A 25787-nucleotide genomic window follows, 5' to 3' on the forward strand; every position below is an offset into this window, starting at 1 on the left:
GGTTTGGAATGCAAGAGCTAAGTGCCACAGATCCCCCACATGTAAAGGGACCCCTGACCATTAGGTCAGTCGTGGCCGACTCTGGGGTTGCGGCGCTCATCTCGCTTTACTGGCTGAGGGAGCGGCGTACAGCTTCTGGGTCATGTGGCCAGCAGGACTCAGCCGCTTCTGGCGAACCAGAGCAGCGCAGGAAGCGCTCTTTACCTTCCCGCCAGAGCGGTACCTATTTATCTACTTGCACTTTGTGATTTCAAACTGCTAGGTGGGCAGGAGCAGGGACCAAGCAACGGGAGCTCACCCTATCACAGGGATTCAAACCGCTGACCTTCTGATCGGCAAGTCCTAGGCTCTGTGGTTTAACCCACAGCGCCATCGGCATCCCTCCCCCACATGTACCAAGAGTTTAAAAAGTCCTTTGCTACTGGACTCCACTTCGCTTGGAAAGGTTTGCTTGTTGTTCCACCTTTCTAGGAGAAAATCAAACTCAAGTGGCTTATGATGCAAGTGACTGTTTTGAAATAAAATTAGGGGACTATCAGCTTTCACAGAGGTGGCTCTGGTTTTTTAGAGGAGTCACAAAATCCACCCGGGATTGTCAGTATTTGCTTGTTGATGGAAGGAGAGAAGGCAGCTTCTTCCGCCCAGGTATTAGGTGCGCCCAGGGAGTCTCGGCCGGCTAGTCCGTCGGTGATCTTCTCTCTGGAGCAATTTCCCCCTCGGGCGATCCGCCAGCCCAGCCCAGCCGGCCCCCTGCCATTTATCACTCCCTTTGACGTGTTGTTAGCAAATGGGGATCTCTCGGCTGCTGGGGGTGGGGAAGGGGAGGAGGAGGAAGGGGTCAGTCTTGCTTCTACTGCCACTTGTTGCAAAGGGGGGGGGAGGAGTAGGAGGAAGAGGAGGGAGAAAAACAGGACCCCCCCTCCGATCTCGCCCACAAGGCGCAGGATCCGAATCCAGAGAAATATTTCGGACGCATCTGACACATGCCTCGAGGGGGGTGGGAGGAGGGGGAGGGGCAGACCCCCAACAACCCTCCCCGGACCAACCCCGAACGCCAGCGCGGAGGTCTCGATTAAAATTACATTCAGGCGGCCAGGCGGTCGCCCTCCCTCCCTCGCTTCCCACACACACGCCAACCCGCGCCCCCCCGTCGAGTTTGAGTCCATTTTTTCGCCCAGTGCGGCCAGGTGCGCAACAGAGAGGCGAAGGATGGGCGAAAACACCCGCGTCGCCACCAAATCCGCCCTGGTAAGCGGCGCCGGGTCAGCACCCCTCGTACCCCCCCCGGGGGGGGGCGGGCGGCGATTCGGTCCCGGACTCCCCACCGCGCGGGGGGAGTTTGAAAGGAGTTTGTTTGCTTGTTTTAACGGGTGGGAGGGGGAAGCGAGCGTCGGGTTACTGGGAAAGCCAACTTCTGGTGGGCTTCACGTGTTTGTCCCCCCCCCAACCGTTTCCAGCCTCTCCCGTCCAGTTTAATTCTTTTGACGGGGGGGAGAAGGTTCTCCCCCGCTTTCCTTGTTTCCGCGCGCGCGCTTCTCGACGGCACCGTGGGTGGGTCCCCAAGCGGACGCTCCCGGGCAGCTTCCTTCCTTCCTGACCCCCCCCCCCGGTCAGTCCCACGCCCTGGGCTCCTTCCCCTTCCCACCCCGGCGCCCTTCGGGGACCATCTTCCCTTTCCTCCGCCTTCCCTTCTCCCCCCCTCCCGCCCCGTCTCCTTTTCTTCCTCCTCGGTTCCTTCGTCCTTTCTTCCTTCTGACGCCCCCCCCCCCGTTTCTTTCTCTCTCTTTCCAGGCTGCCGCCGCCTTCTCCTCGCCGTCGGCGTCGTCGGCTCCGTCCTGCTCGCCAGGGCGCGGCGCGGGCGCCGCCGGGGGGCTCCGGCTGGAGGCGGTGATGGAGAACCTGCAGCGGGCGCAGGCGGCGCGCCTGGAGGAGAAGCTGCGCCGCGCCCAGGCAGCCCCGGCCCGGAGCAGCCCCGCCGGCGGCGGCCCCCACCCCCAGGCGCTCCCGCCCGGGCAGCCGCCTCCGTTGCGCGCCTCGCAGCCGCCGCCTCCGCACCCCGCCGCCGCCGGAGCCTGCCCGACGGCCACCCCGCTGGCGCTGCGCCCCTTCCCGGCCGCCGGGCGCTGCGCGGGGCTGCTGCCCTCGGGGCGAGCGCTCCCTCCGCCGCGCCCCGCGCCGGATCCGGCCGCCGCCCGCCGCCGCCCCGAGGAAGAGGAGGAGGAGGAGGGCGGTGGCGGCGGCGAGGACGACGACGACGAGGAGGAAGACGACGAGGAGGAAGCGGAGGACGACGAGCCGGACGACGAGGACCGAGGCGCCGCCGCCACCGCGCCCCGACACGCGCCGCGCCTCGCCTCGCCGCCGCTGCCCCCGGCGCCGCAGCAGCCCCACGAGTGGACCTACGAAGAGCAGTTCAAGCAGGTAGGCAGCAGGAACCCCAAATCTCGGTGTCATAAACCCCCCATGCAAGTGTGCGCCCCTCGACGGGACCCCCAAGCTGCTTTTATGCTGACTCTAAAAAGGACATCTCCCTCGCATCCCAATTGCGCCCCCAGATCTCCTCCTTGCCCAGCTGCGCCCTCGGAGCTGCCAGAGGGAAAACTTTGGCGCTGACATCTCTTTCTCCAGTGGCTCAGAGATCTTTTGGATCTTTTACAGAAGGGCAAATGAGCCCCAACTTCTTCCTCTCCCACTCTCAGGCCTGCCTCACAAACTGGCCATCAATCTCTCAGTTCTTTTTAATTCTTTAAAAGATACTTAATCTTCCCCCACCACACTCTGACAACAGTTCCCTTTATTTCCAGTGCCCCGGGTCATGTGGCCGGAAAAAGAACGAATAACCGCCATGAGGACTAGCCTCCTTAGGGGCTGTGGTCTTGTGACAGTTGTAGGTGGGGTAGTGGAAATGGGGAAACTGGGTGGGTGGAAGGAATGCAATGGAGTATGCTGGAAAAGAGTGTGGCTGACAGGGACACTCTTAGGTTGTCGGTCCTGTTTGTATGTATTGTTACCAGATGATCAAGTAGGCAGGGTTTTCTAGGTGCTGGTGTGCAAGAATCCTGACCTCCCCTCCAGTTATTAAAGTTTGTAGGGCTGGAGAAATATTTTGAAATGTCGAGACAACAGCGCTGCATTCTTAAAAGCCCGTGCTCTAATTCTGGGGTGCCAAAAGTTCTAGGCTGCTTCCAACCTGTATGTCAAACCCGTTAGGAAGGATCCAGCAGCGCCAATCTGCCAGTCTCTGAAAATATAGTTTGGTTCATTTGCAAGCCTCTTGAGAGCTGACCCCAAATTCCTCCTTTTGCCCCTGTTCATTCCATCTTCTTTCCAAACCTTTGCATTAGATTCCCAAATAGCCCCCAGTGCCTGCCAGAATCCAGAATATGCCACCGATTTATTCTCAAATCAATTTTCTTTCCCCTCGGTATTCTACCGCCTGTATATACCCTCTCTCTGCATGTTTCAAGTTTTGCAATGTCTCCTTGTTGCCTTAAATGTGCCATTTCTCATATTTAGAACCATGGCATCAAATAAAGTTCTCTTTGAGACAGGACCACTTGTACCTCTGCAGGTAGCTGTTAGAGCCTTTTCCCTGAAAACAACAATTCCTCTCACTGTTTTATGTCAAGGCTGAGCTACAGCTAAAGTTGTTTTTAGGGTGGTGGAATCTTGGATTTTTAACCAATTATTTCAGTTGGTGTGGTGTAGTGTTTAGAGTGTCTTGCTAGAACCCTGGAGACTAGGGTTCAAATTCCCAATCGGCCATAAAATTCACCAGGTGACTTTGGGGCAGTCCCTCATGCTCGGTGAACTACCTCACAGGGTTGTCATGGAGATAAATTAGGAGGGAGGTAGAACCATGTACCATGAACCTTGAGCACCTTGGAGGGGAAAAAGTGGAATAGAAATGCCGTAAATGAATTTTGGGCAGTTTAAAACCATCGTATCCAGTGCTGCTCATGGGGAGTTTTGCCTGTATAGCAAGACTTTCCCTCCTCTTCTTCCCTTGCACAAAATCTGTTTCGGAGGATCCCCCAAACCCCTGGAACAGATTTTGGGGGGTGCACAGGAGGTTTCAGGAGAGAGGAAAGGAAAGTTCTGTTGGCCAAGTGAGTCTCCGGCACCAATGACCCATCTCTTCTTGTTTCTGCTTCTGCAGACAGAGGCGTGTGAGGTTATTCATTTTCCTTCTTTGGGGATACATTCAGATATCTGAAAACAGCTGCTCTTTCGACTCCCTCTGCACTTTCCCCCGGGTTCCTAGAGCTTCCTTTCAGGAGGAATGTTTTGCCCCCGAGAACGTCCCGATTCCCAAAGCGCTCTAGTTCTCCTTTTCCCTTCCTCCGCCAGAAGGATTGGGTACTATAACTGTTGAGTCGGAAGGGGTCTCCAAGGGTCATCTAGTCCAACCCCCTGCAATGCTTGAATTGCAGTGAAAGCATCCCTGACAGATGGCCACCCGACTGGTATTTGAAAACCTCCATCCCACGTGCTCCTTCCAGACCAGGTCCATGTTGCTCTGTCCGGACTGGGCGGCTCCTGGAATTCTATAGCAGCCTCCAGATGTTTCCAGCTGCTGATGCATGCTGTACCCCAAAATCTCTGCAGGGCACCCTGTTGGGGAAGGCTGTCCTATAAAGTAGGGGAGATGAATTAACATGCAACCAGGGGAAGGGACATGGGACCTCCCCCATCACACTTCCCCCACTGCGTAGGAAATTGCCTTCTGTTGGTCCATCTACCTTCGTGCTGTCTGCGCCGATTTGGCAGTGACTCTTTTCAGTCTTCCCCACTTCCTTCTTGGAGGTGCCCGGACTCGAACCTGGGACCTTCTGCATGCAAAGCAGATGCTCTTCCACTGAGCCAGGCAGCGCTTGCCCACAATGGCAAGCTGGTTTCTCCCGGTTTCTTGCTGCCTCCATCTGCGGAGGGCAGAGCGTAGTGATTGTGGCTACTGGCCAATGATAGTCCTCTCCTCCATGAATTTGTCCATTGCTTTTTAAAAGGACTGGACAACTTTGCCTCCTGTGGCAGTGAGTTCCATAGTTTAACTACGCGCCGTGTGAAGGTGCTTTTCTCTCAGCCAGGCTGGCTTGTGGCACTGGAGCTGTCTCGAGGGCGAAGTGATGCCAGGGGGGCAGAGGGCATTTGTCACCATTCCTCTCCCCCACCCAAATGCTAAATATACGCTTTAAATCAGGTCTTCTTCCCCCATGCATGCAATTTATTTTTATTTTTTTAAAAAAATATTCCATTTTAACAATGTAACAATTTCATAATGTCCGGCATCTATCTATCTATCTATCTATCTATCTATCTATCTATCTATCTATCTATCTATCTATCTCTATCTATCTCAATTTGGAAAATGCATAGAAATAAGGAACATTTCTGATCAAGATACACATGCATTTTTATACATGGTTGCGGCGTGCCTGTATTTAAAGAGTTAGGCCTGCAGCCACCATGCCTATTTTTTTGCCCCATCTCTGGTCTGGGAAGAAACGATTGCCCGGAGGACCTCTACAGTCACTCAGGAGCGTTCCAGAGCATAGCTGTCAACTTTTCCCTTTTCTTGCGAGGAATCCTATTCAGAATAAGGAAATTTCCCTTAAAAAAGGGGAAAGGTTGACAGCTGTGTTCCAGAGTTAGAGCTGGAAGGTAGTTTATGCCAGGGATGAGCAGACTTCAGGCTTGAGGGGTCAACTTTGTTTTTTCCCATTAGAACCCCAAAATCTACCAGCCAGATCCTATCGCAAATGCTTCACATTTAGAATGAAAGAATTCTGGACTCGGGGACTTGTTTTGCGCATGGGAACAGAACCGAGCTATCGGTTCTTTCATGCATAAATCCATTTCTGGTTATTTCAAGCGTCCTTCGTTTCACCAGCATAATTTGGTTGGGAGGTGGTCATTCGTTGTTACTATTCTTGAACAGCTGGAAGTCAGAATTCCTTGCCGATCTACTGTATATCACCCAGAGATCTACCAGTAGAGAGAGAGAGATTATCTTTTGCTCGCCACTAAGCTGCACCCATTGCCTTCTTGCTCCTATCTGAATTAAAACATGGAATGTGAATTTTAGACTTGCTTTGTTTGGGAAGATTGCGCTCCTTCTTATCCTGAATCTGCCAGGCCTGTAATTACGGTTACTTTTTCCTGGAGCTGCTTCCGCAGACCCCGTTCTCGTGGTGGGATGGAGGAGCTGGTTTTCGGTGAGAATTTAGGATTTGTCAAAACCTGCGATGCATCAGGAGGGAAGGAGCGGATCCCCGTGGCTTGATTCCTGGTTTGGGAAAGCTTGGAAACAGTACTGGAATCGCTTGGCGGTTCTGCCAAACGATTGCGACTCCGCTCTTGGAAGAGACCTGTTTCAGATGATTCTGTTATCCTAGAAACACTCACAAAAAAGCTGCCTTTTAGCTGGGTTGGCACCATGATCCGGGACACGCTCGAGAGAATCAACAGCACTTACCGTAACTTCCATTGCAATTCAGATCTTAAGGGTGGTAAAAAATTACAAACCACTTGGGTTTTCTATCCTTAGAACAGTGTGCAAGCATGGCTGTCCCAGGTTGTCACAGAGCTGGACTCTCTGGACCAATCTGGTTGAGTTCGTCCAGGCTTGGACAATGATGACGGGCACATCCTTCATGTAAAATAATAATAATAATAATAATAATAATAATAATAATAATAATAATAATAATAATAATAATAATATAGCTCTCATTGGTGTTGCGAATTGTGTTCCCGGTATTTTTCAGTGCTTTGTCCATCAAGGTGTGTGAGTTCTCGTTATATTTCGCTCTTCCTTCCCATGTGTAATGTTTGTTTTCGGGTGTAACTAAGCCCATTTGCGACTGCCTTCTTCTTCCTCCTCCCCACCGCATGCATCTGATGAAGTAGACTGTTGCCTCCGAAGAAGAAAGGAACCAGTTTGGGCTGCTTCAGATCTTGTATGTTCTCTTTGTCGGAAAGACAACACGGTGTGCAGATCGTCCGTTGCTTGTTACAAAGTGCTGGTTTCCAGCTCCTTCATACGTGGTGGCGCTTTAAACAAAGCGCATGCCAAAGGGCTCTTACTTTCTAAGGGATCGGAGTGCTTTCTGTCCACCTTGTATGAAATACTTAAGGATCAAGACACTGGAGAATTGCAGGGTTAGTTCTCTCTTGCTGCAAAATTGAATCTGCGTGCCTGCTTAACTTTGCTGAGGAAGTCCAACAGGGCCTGTGTTTGCGCTACGCAGAATGTTTTGAGTGTAAATCTTTTCTGAACCAGCATGCTAGCATTTGTCAGATCAGCCAGGCGGCCAGCTGATTGATGGTCCAGCCCCAAACGCCTTCTGCCTTCTTGTGCCAAGAATAGGCTGGACGTTCTCTTCCTGGATGCAGCGACCGGACTTCAGAGCTCTGTGCATCTTTCTAGCCTCAAGGAGCACAGTGTGTGGCCTCTGTTGGGAGCTTCAGTTGGAGCAGGGAGAAGTTATTTATAAAGCCTTTCATAAATGGAAACTTGTGAAATGTTGGCACATTTATCCATAAATTTGTCTTAAGACACTAGCCACTGTGCCTCGGGTTTTCCTAACAGAAACACAAACCTGTGTGAGCACCTGGAGCCCCCTGAAATCTTGCTACCACTTGGAAGAGGGACCAGTGTTAGAAACTCAGATATCTAAGATAGGCACCAGATGGCACCTTAAATCTAGGTTATGGTCGCCATAATGGAATGTCTGGGGGTCCCTTCCAATTCTGTGATCTCAACAACAGTCAAACCTCGGGTTACACACACTTCAGATTGCGTTCTTTTGGGTTAAAAGGTAAACGGACCCCTGACCATTAGGTCCAGTCATGACCGACTCTGGGGTTGCGGCGCTCATCTCGCTTTATTGGCCAAGGGAGCCGACGTACAGCTTCCAGGTCATGTGGCCAGCATGACTAAGCCACTTCTGGCAAACCAGAGCAGCGCATGGAAACGCCCACTGGAGCGGTACCTATTTATCTACTTGCACTTTGACGTGCTTTTGAGCTGCTAGGTTGGCAGGAGCAGGGACCGAGCAGCGGGAGCTCACCCCGCCGTGGGGATTCGAACCGCCAATCTTCTGATCCGCAAGCGCTAGGCTCTGTGGTTTAACCCACAGCGCCACCCGCATCCCTTTTTTGGCTTACGGACTGCCAAAACCCGGAAGTACCGGAACGGGTTACTTCTGGGTTTCGGCGGTCGCGCATGCGCAGAAGTGCTAAATCACGCTTTGTGCATGCGCAGAAGTGCCAAATCGTAACCCATGCATGCGCAGATGTGCTCCTGTGGGTTGCGAACTCTGCAGGTTGCAAACGTGCATCCTGCATGGATCATGTTCGCAACCCGAGCGTTCACTGTCCATCGCTTGACTGTAACTCGCTTTTACAACAATTCACTTGCCCCAATATGCAAGGAGAAAAACACACAGTGGAAATGGGAAAAGGTATTAACTGTGGACGAAAGCAGAGGATTTCAAACTGTGGTCACCAACCAGGTGCTTAGAAATCTCCCATGTAGTCGCAACTGGACTCATGCCAGGAGCAAAATACGGCTGGGGAATTTTGAACAACCTTCATAACAATAGGATTGCACAGATTCAGAGAGGAGGAGAGGGCTATCGATGGCTACCAGCCTCAATGGCTCTGCACTGCTCTCCACAGCTGGAGGCAGCATTTTTTGGAAACCACAAGAGGGGAGAGGATTCTTGTGCTCAAATCCTGCTTGCAGGTTTCCGACTGGGGCAGGAACAGGATGTTGGACTAGATGGGCCATTGGCCTGATCCAGCAGACACTTGTGTAGCTCAGTGGAGAGCACTTTGTAAACAAAAGGACTTTGCTCCAATCCCCGATGTCTCCTCTGGGAAGCATCCCAGGGAGACACGAGAAACCAATGATCTACACCTGTCAGTATGGACCAGAGGTGGGCCATCCAGAGACAGTGGTGAGAGATGATGGGAGTTGTAGTTCTGCAACATCTGGAGGACCACAATTCCTTGTGCCAGTGCAGGCAGAGCTGTGCTACATGAAACAGTGATGTGATTCAGTATAAGGTGGCTTCCGATGTCTGCAAGAGATCTTACAGCATCAGATCTGCTAGCAAAGCTTCAGCGTTGGTTTATTGCAGTACCCTCCCCATGCCAGCGTTAGAAATTAGCCAGGTGCGTTTTGCAACTGGTGTGGATCCAATTGTGACCACGTGGAGATCTCTGGATGCCAGGATGGCGACTGGGGAAAGCAAAATGTCACGTAGAGAAGGATCTGAAATAGTTTCCTTGAAGCCTGAATTGGTTTTATTCTGGATTGTTTTATTTGATGTATTAATGTATTGTAAAGGGCTGTGAGATTGATTTCTTTAAAATATAAAGTGGTATAGGAATGATAATAATAATAGTAGTACAGTCCCACCTTGGATATGGAACGCCTTGGCTCCCGAATGATCGAAACCCAGAAGTGACTGTTCTGGTTTTTGAACGATTTTCGGAAGCTGAACGTCCAGTGGGGCTTCCAATTGGCTGCAGGAGCTTCCAAATGTTTTGTAAGTTGAACAGACTTCCAGAACAGATTCCATTCGACTTCCAAGGTACAACTGCAGTAGTAGTAATAATAAATCATTTTTTTTTAAAGTGCCTAGACATTCTATTGTAGTGACAGTAACCTAGGTTTAAGGAGCCATTTGGCAATTTGATTATATCAGTTCCTTTTTTATTATAAATTTTTATTGATTATTTCCACAAAACAAATTATTTCAACAATTGTATTTTCCCCCATTTCCCCCTCCCACCCACACATATCCTCCCTCCCCCCTCCCCCCTGTGACTTCCCTCAGTTCCTCTTTCTGGTTTATTAACACATATTGTTCTCTGCATATTATAAAAATCTCTAAATTATCCATCTGTTACGTTAACAAATTAATTTGTGTATGTTTATTCAAAACCTGCCAAGGAGTCCAACTTATTTTGTTGATTTTTAAGTACTTTGTAAAAGGTTCCCATTCTTCTTTAAAGTCACAGTTGTCCTTATCACGTAATTTGTGCGTCAGTTTTGCCAGTTCCGCATAGTCCATCAATTTCTCTTGCCACTGTTCTTTTGTTTGGATTTCTTCATTCCTCCAGATTATATGAGTTTCTAACACTGTTGCAAACAGGCAAATCATGCAGCTGTTGTTTGGCTTCAGTCATTCACAACACAGGAAGAACACAGAGTTAAAAGGTGGTAGGATCTGCTTCACATCCCCAATATGGATGCTGGGAGCTCAAGAAGCCTTCTAAGGATGTTAAGAGGCAGCGAAGGTGACAATTCCCAGACACCCCTTTTGCCTTCCACTAAAATTCCTGGTAGGAAACAAGTGCCCTTTGGAATTAAGGGATGGAGGCAAGGATCCCTGCCTTGTTTATTCAAGGGAGAGAGAAGCTGAGCTGTTTGACGTGCTTGGGGGGAGATAAGGAGATGGAAGGGGCAGATAAGGGAATAGGGCTACCAGGCAGACACTGCCCCCCCCAGAACAGGCTACCATTCCCCCTTCTCTCTCTCCTCTCACCCCACCCACATATTTGGCGATTTGCATGTGCAGCAGGAAGCCGTTGGAGCAATCCCAGATTGCGCCACTGGAGTTGGCAGGGCACCCACGGGGTCATCTAGTCCAACCCCCAGAAGTGCTAAACAATTTGGGATGGAACTTTGGGGTGCTGCTGCCCAGATGAATCAGAAGTGCTTTTGGCAGGTGGCGGCAGCAGGGGGCACACCTGTTGTGGCCCATTTGCAGGAGTAGAAGAATCGGCAGGCACAGGAGGGGGTTAAGCACCCGTTGATGTGGGCCGTGGCTGAAATTTCCTGGGTGCTTCATTTAGGAAGGTGCTTCCATTAGGAAGGGCCCTGGGTTGGGTTGTGGCAGCCTGGGTGTGCGCTTCATGTGCACCCCCAAAGGAAGCAAAGCTTTTGGAAGCCTTTCCCTGAAACAGCTGTCGTGAGGGATAGTCCTGCTTGGACTACTGCAACGCGCTCTACTTGGGGCTACCTTTGAAGGTGACCCAGAAACTACAACTAATCCAGAATACGGCAGCTCGACTGGTGACTGGGAGTGGATGCCGAGACCACATAACACCAGTCCTGAAAGACCTACATTGGCTCCCAGGATGTTTCTGAGCACAATTCAAAGTGTTGGTGCTGACCTTGAAAGCCCTAAACGGACTAAACACCCCAGTATACCTGAAGGAGCGTCTCCACCCCCCATCGTTCTACCCGGACACAGGTCCAGCACCGAGGGCCTTCTGGTGGTTCCCTCATTTCAAGAAGCCAAGTTACAGGGAACCAGGCAGAGGGCCTTCTTGGTAGTGGCACCCACCCTGTGGAATGCCCTCCCACCAGATGTCAAAGAGATAAACAACTACCTGACATTTAGAAGACATCTGAAGGAAGCCCTCTTCAGAGAAGTTTTTAATGTGTGATATTTTAGTGTATTTTTAATCTTTGTTGGAAGCCGCCCATAGTGGCTGGGGAAACTCAGCCAGATGGGCGGTGTAGAAATAATAAATTATTGTTGTTGTTGCTGGGCTCAAGCGAGATTTTGTGTCATGTTTCTTTCGCTTTTTAATTTGTACACCGCCTTTCTGCATCACTACACAAGGCAGCAGCTGAAAAGCCGCCAAAAAGGAACCAAGATATACGGCAAAATATCACACATTGATGACGAAGCATAGCTGGCTGCTTCAGTCTTGCAGATTGCTGGGAACAGGAAAAAAAAGTTATTCCTCTCCTTTTAAATCCCTAGAAACGATCCTGGGTCATTTTTCCCCACTAGGAAGGGGAGGGCCTGTGGAATTGTATGCAAACAAATGTCTCTGTGAGATGGGCTGCGTGGGTGGCCGTTGCTGTCCCAGTTTACTGCATTATTTGTGGCTTCGAAGGAATTTTCTCCCAGATCGGATACTAACGCACAGAGTGGCTGGCTGGCAGACTTGCTTGCTTGCTTGGGTTACCTGGGGCCATTTGCAGCGGTTTGTGGATCCTCTTGGATCCCGCGTAAGTCAGCCGATGGTGGTGGACTAGGGCCGGATTTAGGTTTGATGAGGCCCTCAGCTCCTGAAGGTGATGGGGCCCTTTCTATGTCCAGCTGTCCTTTGTCAACAACAAATTGCCACTGTTTTCTGTGTTGAATATATGCTAGATGGTAATTTATGGACTTGATAGGTATCTCAAGCCATAATGGGATCAAAATAAATAAATAATGTACTGCATGAAATCAATCAGTACGCGTAAGACTCATACCCTTAGTCTCCGCTGCCTGATCATCAGTCGACAAGCACTCTTTAATATTAGATAACAGGTACAACAGCTTGACCTACATTCATCTGTGCTCCACTGCAGTCTGCATGTTGCATGTTGCCGTGCAACCAGCCCATGCAGAATGTAGGCACCCTATATATAGAAAGGAGCAAACCAGTGATATTTTAGGGAGCAGCTGAGCAGGCGGGACCCATGACTTACATCATAAGAACCTACAGGAAACAAAACACTGTTGCTGTAGGTAGGTTTATTTCATTTGTTTTTTATCTTATATTTTGGAAATGTGCATCCAGGTGTTTTTTTCCTTTAATTTTTTGGGGGGCCCCAAGAGTGTGGGACCCAAACCTATAGCTTGTTTTGTTGTTGTTGTTGTTTAGTCGTGTCCGACTCTTCGTGACTCCATGGACCAGAGCACGCCAGGCACTCCTGTCTTCCACTGCCTCCCGCAATTTGGTCAAACTCATGCCGGTCGCTTCGAGAACACTGTCCCACCATCTCGTCCTCTGTCGTCCCCTTCTCCTTGTGCCCTCCATCTTTCCCAACATCAGGGTCTTTTCCAGGGAGTCTTCTCTTCTCATGAGGTGGCCAAAGTCTTGGAGCCTCAGCTTCAGGATCTGTCCTTCCAGTGAGCACTCAGGGCTGATTTCCTTAAGAATGGATAGGTTTGATCTTCTTGCAGTCCATGGGACTCTCAAGAGTCTCCTCCAGCACCAGAATTCAAAAGCATCAATTCTTCGGCGATCAGCCTTCTTGATGGTCCAGCTCTCACTTCCATACATCACTACTGGGAAAACCATAGCTTGAACTATGCGGACCTTTGTCGGCAAGGTGAGGTCTCTGCTTTTTAAGATGCTTATGCGTAAATCCGGCACTGGGGTGGACAGTGCTATCTTCAGGTGCAGCGGCTGGAGATACTCCATTGTTACCTGCTTCCCAGATTTCTGCAGTCCAGGTCAATAGGAATATAGCATCTAGATCAAGGGAAGTAATAGTGCCACTGTATTCTGCTCTGGTCAGACCTCACCTGGAGTACTGTGTCCAGTTCTGGGCACCACAGTTCAAGAAGGACACTGACAAACTGGAACGTGTCCAGAGGAGGGCAACCAAAATGGTCAAAGGCCTGGAAACGATGCCTTATGAAGAACGGCTAAGGGAGCTGGGCATGTTTAGCCTGGAGAAGAGGAGGTTAAGGGGTGATATGATAGCCATGTTCAAATATAGAAAAGGATGTCACATAGAGGAGGGAGAAAGGTTGTTTTCTGCTGCTCCAGAGAAGCGGACAAGTAGCAATGGATCCAAACTACAAGAAAGAAGATTCCACCTCAACATTAGGAAGAACTTCCTGACAGTAAGAGCTGTTTGACAGTGGAATTTGCTGCCAAGGAGTGTGGTGGAGTCTCCTTCTTTGGAGGTCTTTAAGCAGAGGCTTGACAACCATATGTCAGGAGTGCTCTGATGGCGTTTCCTGCTTGGCAGGGGGTTGGACTCGATGGCCCTTGTGGTCTCTTCCAACTCTATGATTCTATGATTCTAGGTTCAGTCCTAGCTCCTGCCTGCATCTGTTCGCATTGCAAAAAGTCTGGCCAGTAGTGGGTTTAGCATATTGCGCCTTGACCGGAGTTCCAGCGTTTGGGGTGGTTTCCACCCCAGTCCAGTTGTCTTTTGGGCATCCAAAGGTGTAGGGTGGACTTGCTCCAATCTGGTGACCTCCAGACATTTTGGACCAGAACAGTATGGCTGGATGACTGATGGGAATTGTAGTCCAGAGCATTTGGAGGGCACCGGGTTGGGGAAAGCTGCTGTGGTGCATCGTCCCTGTCACCTTTGCAGAACATGCTTTTTTCCACTATCTCACCTGAATTTGGCGCTTTTTACTGTAGTTGCCTAACTTGCCTAACTTGGGCAACGGATTTCGCAATGGGCCACTGTGCGAATTGAGTGTCGAAATTCTGAGCTTTTTTGTGTGTGCAGGAGAGGCAATAAAGAGTGACAAGGTAAAGCAGCTGCATTGTGGACTTACAAAATTTGTAAAAAAATAAGAGAGGCAACACTCAAATTCATTGGGCCTCAATATATAAACAAATAATTAAAAAAAGATGTATGTATCACAAAATGGGATAGTTCATTTTGGTTGTAGAGAAATGTGTATTTGGAAGTCTACAGGGTTATTTTATTGTAATTTTGGTTTGGTTTTAATAGATTTTATGGTAATTGTAATTATGGTATAGGTTTAATAGATGTTATATATACATATAGTTTAATTCTGTCAGTGTTTAATTGTTTTGTAATGATTGCTTTTTTCTAGGTTTTTAAAGGTCCTTATTTTTATCTTTAAGCTGCCTTGAGTCTTGACAGGGGAAAAGGCAGCATATATTATAATAATGATAATGATAATAATGATAATGATGATGATGATGATGATAATAATAATAATAATAATAATAATAATATCATTATTAAATTTATAATTGCATGAAAGCTATATAGAACTGTATTAGGAAGTCCATATTTCAAAACAGGAAGTTTTACATCATTGTGAAATTGTATAATTTTGCACTAACGCATACTTGTTTTGACTTTCATGTACCTTATTGTTCGCGTTAGTAATTACTAACTTCCGAGGTTATGTAAAAATCTCCTGCAAGCATCATCACCTTGCCTTTTCTTGCAAGAGGTTCAGGGCGCCTATGTGTGCATTTAGCGATCTCGCGGCATCCTCGCAACGATCCTGCAAAGCTGGCGAGGCAGAGAGGAGTGGCGCTTTACCCAAGCCCTCTTAATGACAACCCAGCTTGCCCTGCCTTGAGTCCAGCTGCTCCTCCGCTGGTGCCAAGCATCATTGGTGCCAGGCATCCCGTGGATCACAGCCCCATAGTGAGAAAACTCGCAGGACCCCCTCCTCGCTGAATAGCAGCGTTGGGAAACACAGGGAGATTTTCCGTGGGGTTTTTGCAGTCCTTTCCTTAACACCACCTGCTGCGTTTCTTCTCAAAAGCCACCCTCCCCTCAAGTCTGCTTTTTATCAATGAATCAGGGCCCCTGTGTGTGTGTGTGTGGTCACTTTCGCTCACCATTCGCTGTCGCTCATCATTTCTGCCTGTCATTCTCACCTCGGACCTCCTGGTTTTCACCCCTCGGATTCGGCGCAGCCTGAATTTCTGGCTCACTTGAAATAACTCCTCGGAATCAGCCTTCACAGCCCGGTGCCCTCTGGGTGTTCTGAACTGCAACCTGCGTTGGCTGCGGGGGGTGCTGGGAGTTGTAGCGCAGGGCGCCCGGTGGGCGCAAGGTTGTGGATTGCTGCTTTGGACAATGGAGAAAATGTTGGCATGGTAAGTTAGTGACAAAAGGTCAGAACTGTTGAGCGGACCTGAGTGGTGGGATCTAGGGGTGTTCTGGGGATCACCAGTAGTGGATCCCAGGGTGGGGTTTGGGTGGGTTGGTGCATGGAAGGCACCTCCAGAGCTCTCTCTTCACCTCATGTGCAGCTGTGCCATGTTCCCGGGGGGTGGGCAGGCTCTGGTTGATTTATGTCCCCCACCTTCTTCTTTTTTTAAACAACACAGGTTATTGCTAAATTATAGTTCAAAGTTTAAAACTTTGCATTACAGTTCATTTCTCTTTTGCCATTTATAAAACTGATAAGCTGTGTTGCACACAGGCTTTTGCTCAGAAAAAATGCCCATTATTATTATTATTATTATTATTGGCATCGTTTTATTGTTTTTCTGTTTGTTAAACGCTTGTTGACTTTTTTAAAAAAACAACAACAATCAAGTTCTGTAAATTTCTATGAAATTAAACAAACAAACAAGATAAACGAAACGGCAAAAGCGGTCAATTTCATTCTCTCGTTCCAGCAGGCAATGGAAAGCAGCGTTTGGTTTCAGGATAATTCAGGTTGTGTTTTGGTTTTTTTTGTCCCCATTTGTGGGGGTTGTTTTCGGGGAAATCTTTTTCTGCTTCCGGCCTTTCGATTCTCTGCGCGTGTCTTTTCCAATGCGATTTTATTTGGCTTTGAGGATGTTCCCGCGAGCGTTCTCCACCTTGCAACCTGCCCTGGGATTGAATTTAAGGAAAGAGCCAGCGAAAAGGGGCAAAACCGACTTAACAATCACCCCCCTCTCTGCCCCCCATCCCGTCCAGATTTGATTCCCGCTCCCCCTGGTAAGGTGGCATCCTTAACACAGCCATCTTCAGCTCCTTCGCCCTGGCTGGGATCCGTGCAGTTACCCCCTGGCTCTCCCCACCCCCACCCCTTTGTTGCATGGAAGGCCTTCCAGCCCTCCAAGCTGGGTAAATATTTGATAAGGAGGGAAGTGGCTTTTCCATTTACCTCCCCATCCCCCTTTCTCTCCCTGACCTTTGACCCCCTGACCTCAGCACATAAATCAGCTCTCCACCCCCCCTTTCCTCCGGCCCACTCCTCTTTATCCAGATCTACTGTCAGGAAGTGTCTGATGGAGGCAGCCCCACTTGGAATCTCGATGTGGGGCAGGGCGTGTTTGCATGTGGGTGCATTTGCAGGGCTGCGTTAATTTCTTCTCCTGCAGCCTTGCACTTAGGAAGTGTCAGTCGGAGAGAGAAAGAGAGAGGAGGACAGCTGATCTTCTGGTTTCATTATGGGATATTCCTCCCCCCCCCCAAAAAAAAGAAACCGCGGACAGCCTTTGGAAAACTGAGCTTTGCAATGGAAAATTATAATTACGATTATGCATTTATTTATACAGTGGTACCTCGGGTTAAGTATTTAATTTGTTCCGGAGGTCCGTTGTTAACCTGAAACTGTTCTTAACCTGAAGCACCACTTTAGTTAATGGGGCCTCCGGCTGCTGTCGTGCCACAGCCGCGCGATTTCTGTTCTCATCATGAAGCAAAGTTCTTAACCCAAGGTACCACTTCTGGGTTAGCGGAGTCTGTAACCTGAAGCGCATGTAACCTGAAGCGTCTGTAACCCGAGGTACCGCTGTACATTGGGTTACAGACGCTTCAGGTTGTGCGTTTTCGGGTTACGGACACACCGAAACCCAGAAGTACCAGAATGGGTTACTTCCGGGTTTCGGTGCATTCGCAGAAGCACTAAATCACACTTGGCACATGCTCAGAAGTGCTGAATCGCAACCCGCGCATGCACAGACGTGGCACTGCGGGTTGCGGACGCGCCTCCCGCACAGATCATGTTTGCAACCCGAGCATCCACTGTACCCCCAAGTTTTCCCCTGATGGGACTCAAAATAAAACATTTCCTCCAAAGAGCAAACAAAAATATTTCTTGGATTTGACAGCTAAAGCGTTCAACATTCGCCTATGACCCATAGTGGAGAAATGGACGGTGGCACAGAGAAAGGCAAACAGTTTAAGAACAACACGGCCGCATGCCATGGAACGTGCAATGTTAGGAATAACTGAAACAGCAGTACCTTGGTTCTCCAACACCTTGGTACTCAACAACTTGGAACCCAAACACTACAAACTAGGAAGTTAAGTGTTCCGGTTTGTGAACTTTTTTTGGAAGCTGAATGTGCTCCGTTTTGAGTGTTACACTTCCGATTTGAGTGCCACAGTTCCGTTTTGAGCGTTATGCTGTTTTTGCTATTTATTTTGCATTTTTGTGACTCTTTTGTGTGTGTGTGTGTGTGTATGTGACTGTGTGGAACCCAGTTCAGCTACTGATTGATTGATTGTGTGACTGCAGTACATTGCTTATTGCTTTCATTTTATGGATCAGTGGTCTCATTAGATTGTAAAATTCATGTTCAATTGCTGCTTTAGGGGTTGTTTTTAAAAGTCTGGAATGGATTAATCCATTTTGCATTACTTCCTATGGAAAAGCGCACCTTGGTTTTGGAACGCTTTGGTTTTGTAACGGACTTCCGGAACGGATTAAGTTTGAGAACCAAGGTACCGCTGTAATTGGATATATTGTGGAAAAGGCTGCGAAGTTACAATGGACAAATGTTGCGAGAGACGACTCAGGCTGATGGAATGAGGTCTTGGCGTGGAGACCCTGCAATCTCAAAAGACCAAGAAGACAAATCTTTCCATTCGGTGGGTGGACGGCCTTAAAACGAACAGCAGAGTTTGTGTGCATCAGGGGTCAGCAAACTTTTTCAGCAGGGAGCCGGTCCACTGTCCCTCAGGCCTTGTGGGGGGCTGGACTATATTTTTTTTGGGGGGGAAATGAATGAATTCCTGTGCCCCACAAATAACCCAGAGATGCATTTTCAATAAAAGCGCATGTTCTATTCATGTAAAAACACCAGGCAGGCCCCACAAATAACCCAGAGATGCATTTTTAATTAAAGGACACATCCTACTCATGTAAAAACATGCTGATTCCTGGACCGTCTGTGGGCTGGATTTAGAAGGCGATTGGGCCAGATCCGGTCCCCAGGCCTTAGTTTGCCTACCCATGGTGTGGATGCACGAAGCAAACGAGAACTACTTGAGAGAACTTGGAAGAGGCCTCTTTCCAAAGATGGATTGGGAGGCGCTGTGGAAGGAAGGAAGAAAAGGAAAAGTCTCACCCCAAGTCGGAATCCAGCCCAAGCTGCCCCTGGTCCTGTGGGGTGGCAGGGTTTTTTAAATAGGACCCCTGTGCCTGCCATCTTGGGGTGTGCAGTTGTGGGGGTGGGAGAAATGTCTGGCTGGGTCCTCTGGCCCTCCCCCTAACCTCCACCCATTGAACAGTACTGCCCATTGGCTGGGCCCTCTAATGCTGAAGGTTGGGCAAAGAGGGGCTGCAGATAGGGCTAGGAGAAGCAAGGCTGCTCTCCTTTTTGCACACTTGCACCTTCGCCGCATCAAGCAGTTGGTCCCTTACCTTTCCCGCCCCGACCTGGCCACAGTGATCCATGCGACGGTCACCTCCAGGCTTAACTGCTGTAATTCACTCTACATGGGGCTGCCCTTGAAACTGTCCCAGAAACTCCAGCAGGTGCAGAATGCTGCAGCGAGGCTCCTCACGGGGTCCCTGCCATGGGAGCATATTCACCCAGTGCTTTTCCAGCTGCACTGGCTCCCAGTGGAGTATCGGGTCAGGTTTAAGGTGCTGGTTTTGACCTTTAAAGCCCTTTGTGGCTTAGGGCCCTCGTATCTACGGGACAGCCTCTCCTGGTCTGCCCCACAGAGGACCTTAAGGTCCATGAATAATCCTAGTTTAGAGGTCCTGGGCCCTAAGGAAGTCAGACTATCCTCCACCAGGGCCAGGGCCTTCTCAGTGATGGCTCCGACCTGGTGGAATGCTCTGTCCCGTGAGACTAGGGCTCTACAGGATTTAACCTTCTTCCTCAGGGCCTGTAAGACAGAGCTATTCCGCCTGGCCTTTAATTTGAATTCAGCCTGATATTTTAGTCCTCTTCCTTCCCTCCTTCTCCGCCTTTTATGAAGATTACCCGCTCTGGGACCCCACAGCTAATTCTCCCCTGGTCTCCTCGCTGGCCCAAGTAGGGCTAATTTAGCCAGCTAGCCCTGGTGATCATCTAATGTTTATTGGATGGATTTCCCCCCTAAATTGATTTTTTAAATTCTGAATTTATTGTTATTCATGTTTTATACTGTATTTTATGCTGTTTTTTGTTGCATTAATTGTTTTAAATTTGTTGTTAGCCTCCCTGAGCCCGGTTTTCTGAACCGGGAAGAGCTGGGTATAAATAAAAAAATATTATTTATTATTAAAAGTGCACCGTCTGTTAATTAAATTAAAATAATTCTGAGAGGCACAGCTTCTTCCTGCAAAATGAGAGAGCTAATTTTTGCAGCCCGTCTTAAGCAAGATATGCATATTATTTGCATATATTTGTTCTGCTTCTCCACCATGCTGCGCAAGGCAATACACACCCCTTGAGGTCATTGTAAATGACAGCTTGGAAGAATAGAATCGCAGAGTTGGCAGGGACCCTGAGGTCATCCTGGGGCTCGAACCTGCAACCTTGGCATTTCAGCACCGTGCTCTATCCCGCTGACCTTCCATTACACACTCCTTTTCGAGCCTTTTCAGCCACAGGAACTCGGAACTTGTTTTTACTGGGAAGAAATTTAGACTATCAGGATGCAACATGCCATGTGCCATATGAAATCCAGCGTAAAATGTGCATAAAATATTGTGGTTTCAGCCTCCAGTGGTTGAATGAGCAGCATGGCCTTTTCAATTCTACTGTTGGTCTTCTAGCCTCGCCCCCTCCCTTTAAAAAACAGAGGAAGATGAACATTCTTGTTTCATAGAGTTAACCCTTCCCTCCATAGCTGCACCCCTCCTGCAAATCTTCAACGAGGCATGAAAATGTTTCCCGTGGGAGACAGTTTTCCAGCCTTATTGCTGCACAGGGTGGGGTGAAGGGGGGGGCGACCTCCTCTTCGGGCCCCATTGGGATAGCTCAGTCGGTACAGCATGAGTCTTTGAATCTCAGGGCTGTGGGTTTGAAGTCCACGTTGGGGAAAAGATTCCTGCATTGCAGGCTGTGGCGATCACACAGGGTCCCCGGACGTTTAACAGTCTATTGATCCCTGTGCCACCACTGTGCTCACTTCCCCGCTGCCACCAACCAGTTAAAAGCTAAAGGGACCCCTGACCATTAGGTCCAGTCATGGCCGACTCTGGGGTTGCGGCACTCATCTCGCTTTATTGGCCGAGGGAGCCGGCGTACAGCTTCCGGGTCATGTGGCCAGCATGACTAAGCCGCTTCTGGCGAACCAGAGCAGCGCACGGAAACGCTGTTTACGTTCTCGCCGGAGCGGTACCTATTTATCTACTTGCACCTTGACGTGCTTTTGAACTGCTAGGTTGGCAGGAGCAGGGACCGAGCAACGGGAGCTCACCCCATCGCAGGGATTCGAACCGCCGACCTTCTGATCGACAAGTCCTAGGCTCTGTGGTTTAACCCACAGCGCCACCCGCATCCCTTAAGGACCCACGTCCTTAAAGATAGCCCACTCCTTATTCACATGACCCGGAAGCTGTATGCCGGCTCCCTCGGCCAATACAGCGAAATGAGCGCCGCAACCCCAGAGTCGGTCACGACTGGACCCAATGGTAAGGGGTCCCTTTACCTTTAAGGAATACATCAAAATTTATGCGGAAAAAGTAGAATTTCTGACAGATACTGAGTGAATCCAGAAAATGATGAGAGTGAAAGGAGAGTAAAGTCTAGATACAAGAAGAGATTAAAGAAATAATGAAATGCGTTTAAACTAGTTGGAAAAATAAAGTAGCATAACAGGAACGGCTGGAAGTCAAGTCACTTGGTGGGTGTCTGTGTGGAGTAGGTGTGTAGGTGTGTAGAGTGATGTAGGTATGTTTTATGTTATGAAAATAAGGCGGTGTGTTGTGTATGTGTATTGTGTAAACGTATATGTATGTGTTTTATATGTTAATAAAATTTAAATAAGTTTTTTTTAAAAAATGAAAACTTTGAAATCTGGAGGGACAGGATTTGCAAAGCGACAAGAAAGGAGAGGTGTCCGCTGTGTGGTTTTTTGCATGTGCAGGGCATATGTTTGGTTGCGCCTCTGAACCATTGTTTTACGTCCAAATATCCTTCCCCAAACGGGTTGGAGGTGTTCATGCGCCACGTTGCTGACCTTTCTGTTTGCGTCTTGCGCAAGGACCGGCTAGTTTGCCCAGATTTGGGGCTTGATAACTGGCCAAACAAGAACTGGATTACCTCAGCAGGTACCTATCATGTGTGAAGCATGCAAGGGGAGGGGGGCATTCCCAGCCTCCAGCCTTGCTGCTCAACCAGCCCCCACCCCCTTCACTGCTTTTGGCCTGTGGCTATTTGTGGATGAAAGCTTATAATTACAGAGCAAGGAGTTCGGAGAATGGACTGGACTGGCAGGCGGGTCCTGGATTGCATTTGATTTCAGGAATGGAGGGTGGTTTGTGTGCAAAACTCCAAATCTCCTCGTACGCTGCAAAGGACCAGCTCTCTGATTCACCCAGTGTGGTATGCATGTCAGAAACTTGTGTTTTATTTATTGCTGCATCAATTGTTAAGTTGTGGGTGAACATATCAGACGACACAGCGATTCTTCAGACCGCTCCTGTTTATTCACAGGCCAGAACAGAACTGGGCTGAAGGGTTCAGCCAGCCTGCTTATATAGAGCTCAACTACAAAGCAACTGTAACCACTTTCTGTAACTATCCAATCGCTGAACGTCACTTTCAATTCCTTATTTGCATATGTGGACTTGAGTGAAAACTATCTACAGTATCCCCCTGCTGGCCCAGGGTGAGAACTAGTATTCCATCTTTTATAGCCTCCAATGAGCTCAAGGTGGCGTACATTGTTCTCTTCATTTTATCCTCACAACAACCCTGTGAGGTAGGTTGGACCGAGAGGGAGTGGGGGCCCCAAATTCACCCAGTGAGCTTTATGGACAAGTGTGGATTTGAACCCTGGTTCTCCAAGGTGCTAAATTCGACCCTTGAGTAGCCTCAGAGTGTGTCTACTCAAAAGAAAGTTCAATATGACCGTACTTCCAAGTAAGTGTGTGAGGGATTGCAACCGACAACATTTGAAGTTCTTCATCTGTAGGAACGTGTTTTCTTTACTGGACTTTAATTGTTTTTATTTCAGTTTATATAAGTGATTGGTCATTTCCAAAGCCTACTTGGAGAAGAGCTTGGTCTTCTCTTGCTCTGCTATTTGAGAGATGGAGGCCGGCACAGCCTCCCTCGACTTACGGGTGCCCTCCATAAGTTTTGGACTCCAATTCCCATCACAACAACTGTGTCTGCTGGGAGTTGTAGCTCGCAGCTTCTGGAGGCAGCAATGCTTTCGAATACCAATTCCTGGTGTTTTTGTGCTGGGATCCTGCTTCTGTGAGAACAGGATGCTGGACCAGAGGGGCCATTGGACTGATCCAGCAAACTCTTATTTGAGCTTGGGGAAGGCTGGGCTAGTAATCTGCCCCAAGCAGAAAGGCCCATGAGATGTTGTTGTGCTGTTCAGCCTCAGCCGCACCCATCCATTAAAAATATTTGTAGCTGCAATCCATGTGCATAGCAGCTCTAGCAACTCATTCACCCGCTGCAAGGTCTCTCTCTTGTTAACCCCAGAATATGATTTTTCTTATTTTTATAAATCATCATTTTATTATTTGTCCCCATCCCATCTGACTTGGTTGCCCCAGGCAATCAATGAGTGTCTTCTAACAATATAAAATAGCACAACAAAACATGAGGCATCAAAAATTTCCCCATGCAGGGCTGCCTGCAGATGTCTATGGAATATCGTATAATTATTTATCCCCCTGACTTCTGATGGGCGGGCGTTCCACAGGGCGGGTGCTACTACCGAGAAGGCCCTCTGCCTAGTTCTCTGAAGCTTCACTTTTCACAGTGAGGGAACTGCCAGAAGGCCCTTGGAGCTGGATTTTAATGTCCAGGCTGGGCAATGGGGGTAGAGACGCTCCTTCAGATATATGGCGCCATTTGGGGCTTTAAAGGTCAGCACCAACACTTTGAATTGTGCTCGGAAACATACTGGGAGCCAATGCAGGTGTTTCAAGACCGGTGTTATGTGGTCTCGGCGGCCGCTCCCAGTCACCAGTCTAGCTGCCGCATTCTGGATTAGTTGTAGTTTCCGAGTCATCTTCAAAGGTAGCCCCAAGTAGAGCGCATTGCAGTAGTGTAGTGTTTCCTTGCTGCGCTGCATCTGATTCCCCCACTCTTTCCTTTTCTACCCTGATGGTGTCAGAAACTCAGAGATATAAGCTTAGGTGACAAATGGCTCCTTAAACCAGGGCTGCAGCTGTCAAAACGGAATGCCTAGTTGTCATTTGGGGGCCAGGCGGCTCGAAGGTTGCCTTCGTTTTCAGGTTCCTGAAATCCATTCTGATAGTGCAGGTAAAATAGCATGGGTAGAGTTCTACAGGGTGCATAGCTAAATAGTCCTTCTATAGGATGTGTGTGAAAATAGTCATGATCCAAGGTTCCCTACGCATGCACCTCCCGATGGTGGATACGTCATTTTTAAAGGTAAAGGGACCCCTGACCATTAGGTCCAGTCGTGGCCAACTCTGGGGTTGCGGCGCTCATCTCGCTTTACTGGCCGAGGGAGCCGGCATACAGCTTCTGGGTCATGTGGCCAGCAGGACTAAGCCGCTTCTGGCGAACCAGAGCAGCGCACGGAAATGCCGTTTACCTTCCCGCCGGAGCAGTACCTATTTATCTACTTGCACTTTGATGTGCTTTCGAACTGCTAGGTGGGCAGGAGCAGGGACTGAGCAATGGGAGCTCACCCCGTCACGGGGATTCGAACCGCCGACCTTCTGATTGGCAAGTCCTAGGCTCTGTGGTTTAACCCACAGCGCAACCCGCATCCCCCAGCCATCTTGGTCGCACATGGCCCACAGCCAAGTGCAAAATGCGCCTGGTGACTATTGACCACTGAACCTTATCCACCCTCTGCTTGCTCACTAATGCCTCCCCAAACCCCACAATATGCAAGCATGCATCCTTAGGCTTCCTAGCCCCTTCCAGCCAGCCTTGTAAGATCTGATGGGAGTTGGAAACACAGACAAGGAGACAGAGGTGAGGCCCTTCTTTTCCTTTGCTTACCCCACCCCCTTTTAAATGTCCTCATGAAGATCAGCCAACATTGCTGATTTCTCCTAATATACAATTTTTTCTATGCAATTCTGCTTAAGCCCAATATTTTTGTAAGCAATTTTAGATAATATACAGTAATGCACTTCTGCATGTTATTTTCAGTAACATGTGTATTTTTGTAAACACCTTTTTTCTTGGCTGGAGAACTGCATTGCAAAATTCAGAGAAGTGCAGATTTTTATGGGTAGCTGTATTTTGCTTCATGCATTGTTTCAGAAAGTGCAAATTAAGCGAAACCAGCCCAGAAAACCTCCCCCGTTCCTAACCGCAAACCTAGAATGCTTACACGTAAAACAAATGAGGCTTACTTCCAAGTAAATGTGTTTATGACTGGGATGTTAATGGGCTTGTGAAATTATAGGCACTGCAGAGATCGTGCCCTCACAGCCTGCACCGCCACCACTATGCATTACAATGTGACTTAAAAAACAAGCTGGGGGCACTGTTATACAGTGGTTCCGCTCCTTCCTCCTGGGCCGTGTTCAGAAAGGCTCTCACTTGTGGGGTGCCTCAGGGTTCTGTCCTCTCCCCCACGCTTTTCAACATCTACATGCAGCCACTGGGAGAGATCATCAGGGGGTTTGGGCTGGGTGTTCATCAATATGCAGATGATACCCAGCTCTACCTCTCTTTCAAATTCGAACCAGTGAAGGCGGAGAAGGTCCTGTGTGAGTGTCTGGAGGCGGTTGGACGATGGATGGCAGCTAACGGATTGAGGTTGAATCCGGACAAGACAGAAGTTCTGTTTCTGGGGGACAGGAGGCGGGCAGGTGTGGAGGACTCCCTGGTCCTGAATGGGGCAAGTGTGCCCCTGAAGGACCAGGTGCGCAGCCTGGGAGTCATTTTGGACTCACAGCTGTCCATGGAGG

At 49.0% G+C, this 25787-nt stretch overlaps 1 protein-coding gene across 1 annotated transcript in view; it reads left to right on the top strand.

Annotated features, from left to right (window-relative positions):
- Positions 1–915: 915 nt before the first annotated feature.
- ARID3C (AT-rich interaction domain 3C) overlaps positions 916–25787 on the top strand; it is a 112904-nt gene continuing 88032 nt past the window's right edge. The window contains exons 1-2 of the mRNA XM_083702803.1: positions 916–1248; positions 1792–2421. Of these exons, the coding sequence (XP_083558929.1) occupies positions 1210–1248; positions 1792–2421 (669 nt within the window). The 5' untranslated portion in view covers positions 916–1209. The remainder of the gene's footprint in view (positions 1249–1791; positions 2422–25787) is intronic.

The sequence above is a fragment of the Podarcis gaigeae genome (assembly GCF_964106915.1).
Source record: "Podarcis gaigeae genome assembly, chromosome: 11".
Taxonomy (NCBI): domain Eukaryota; kingdom Metazoa; phylum Chordata; class Lepidosauria; order Squamata; family Lacertidae; genus Podarcis; species Podarcis gaigeae.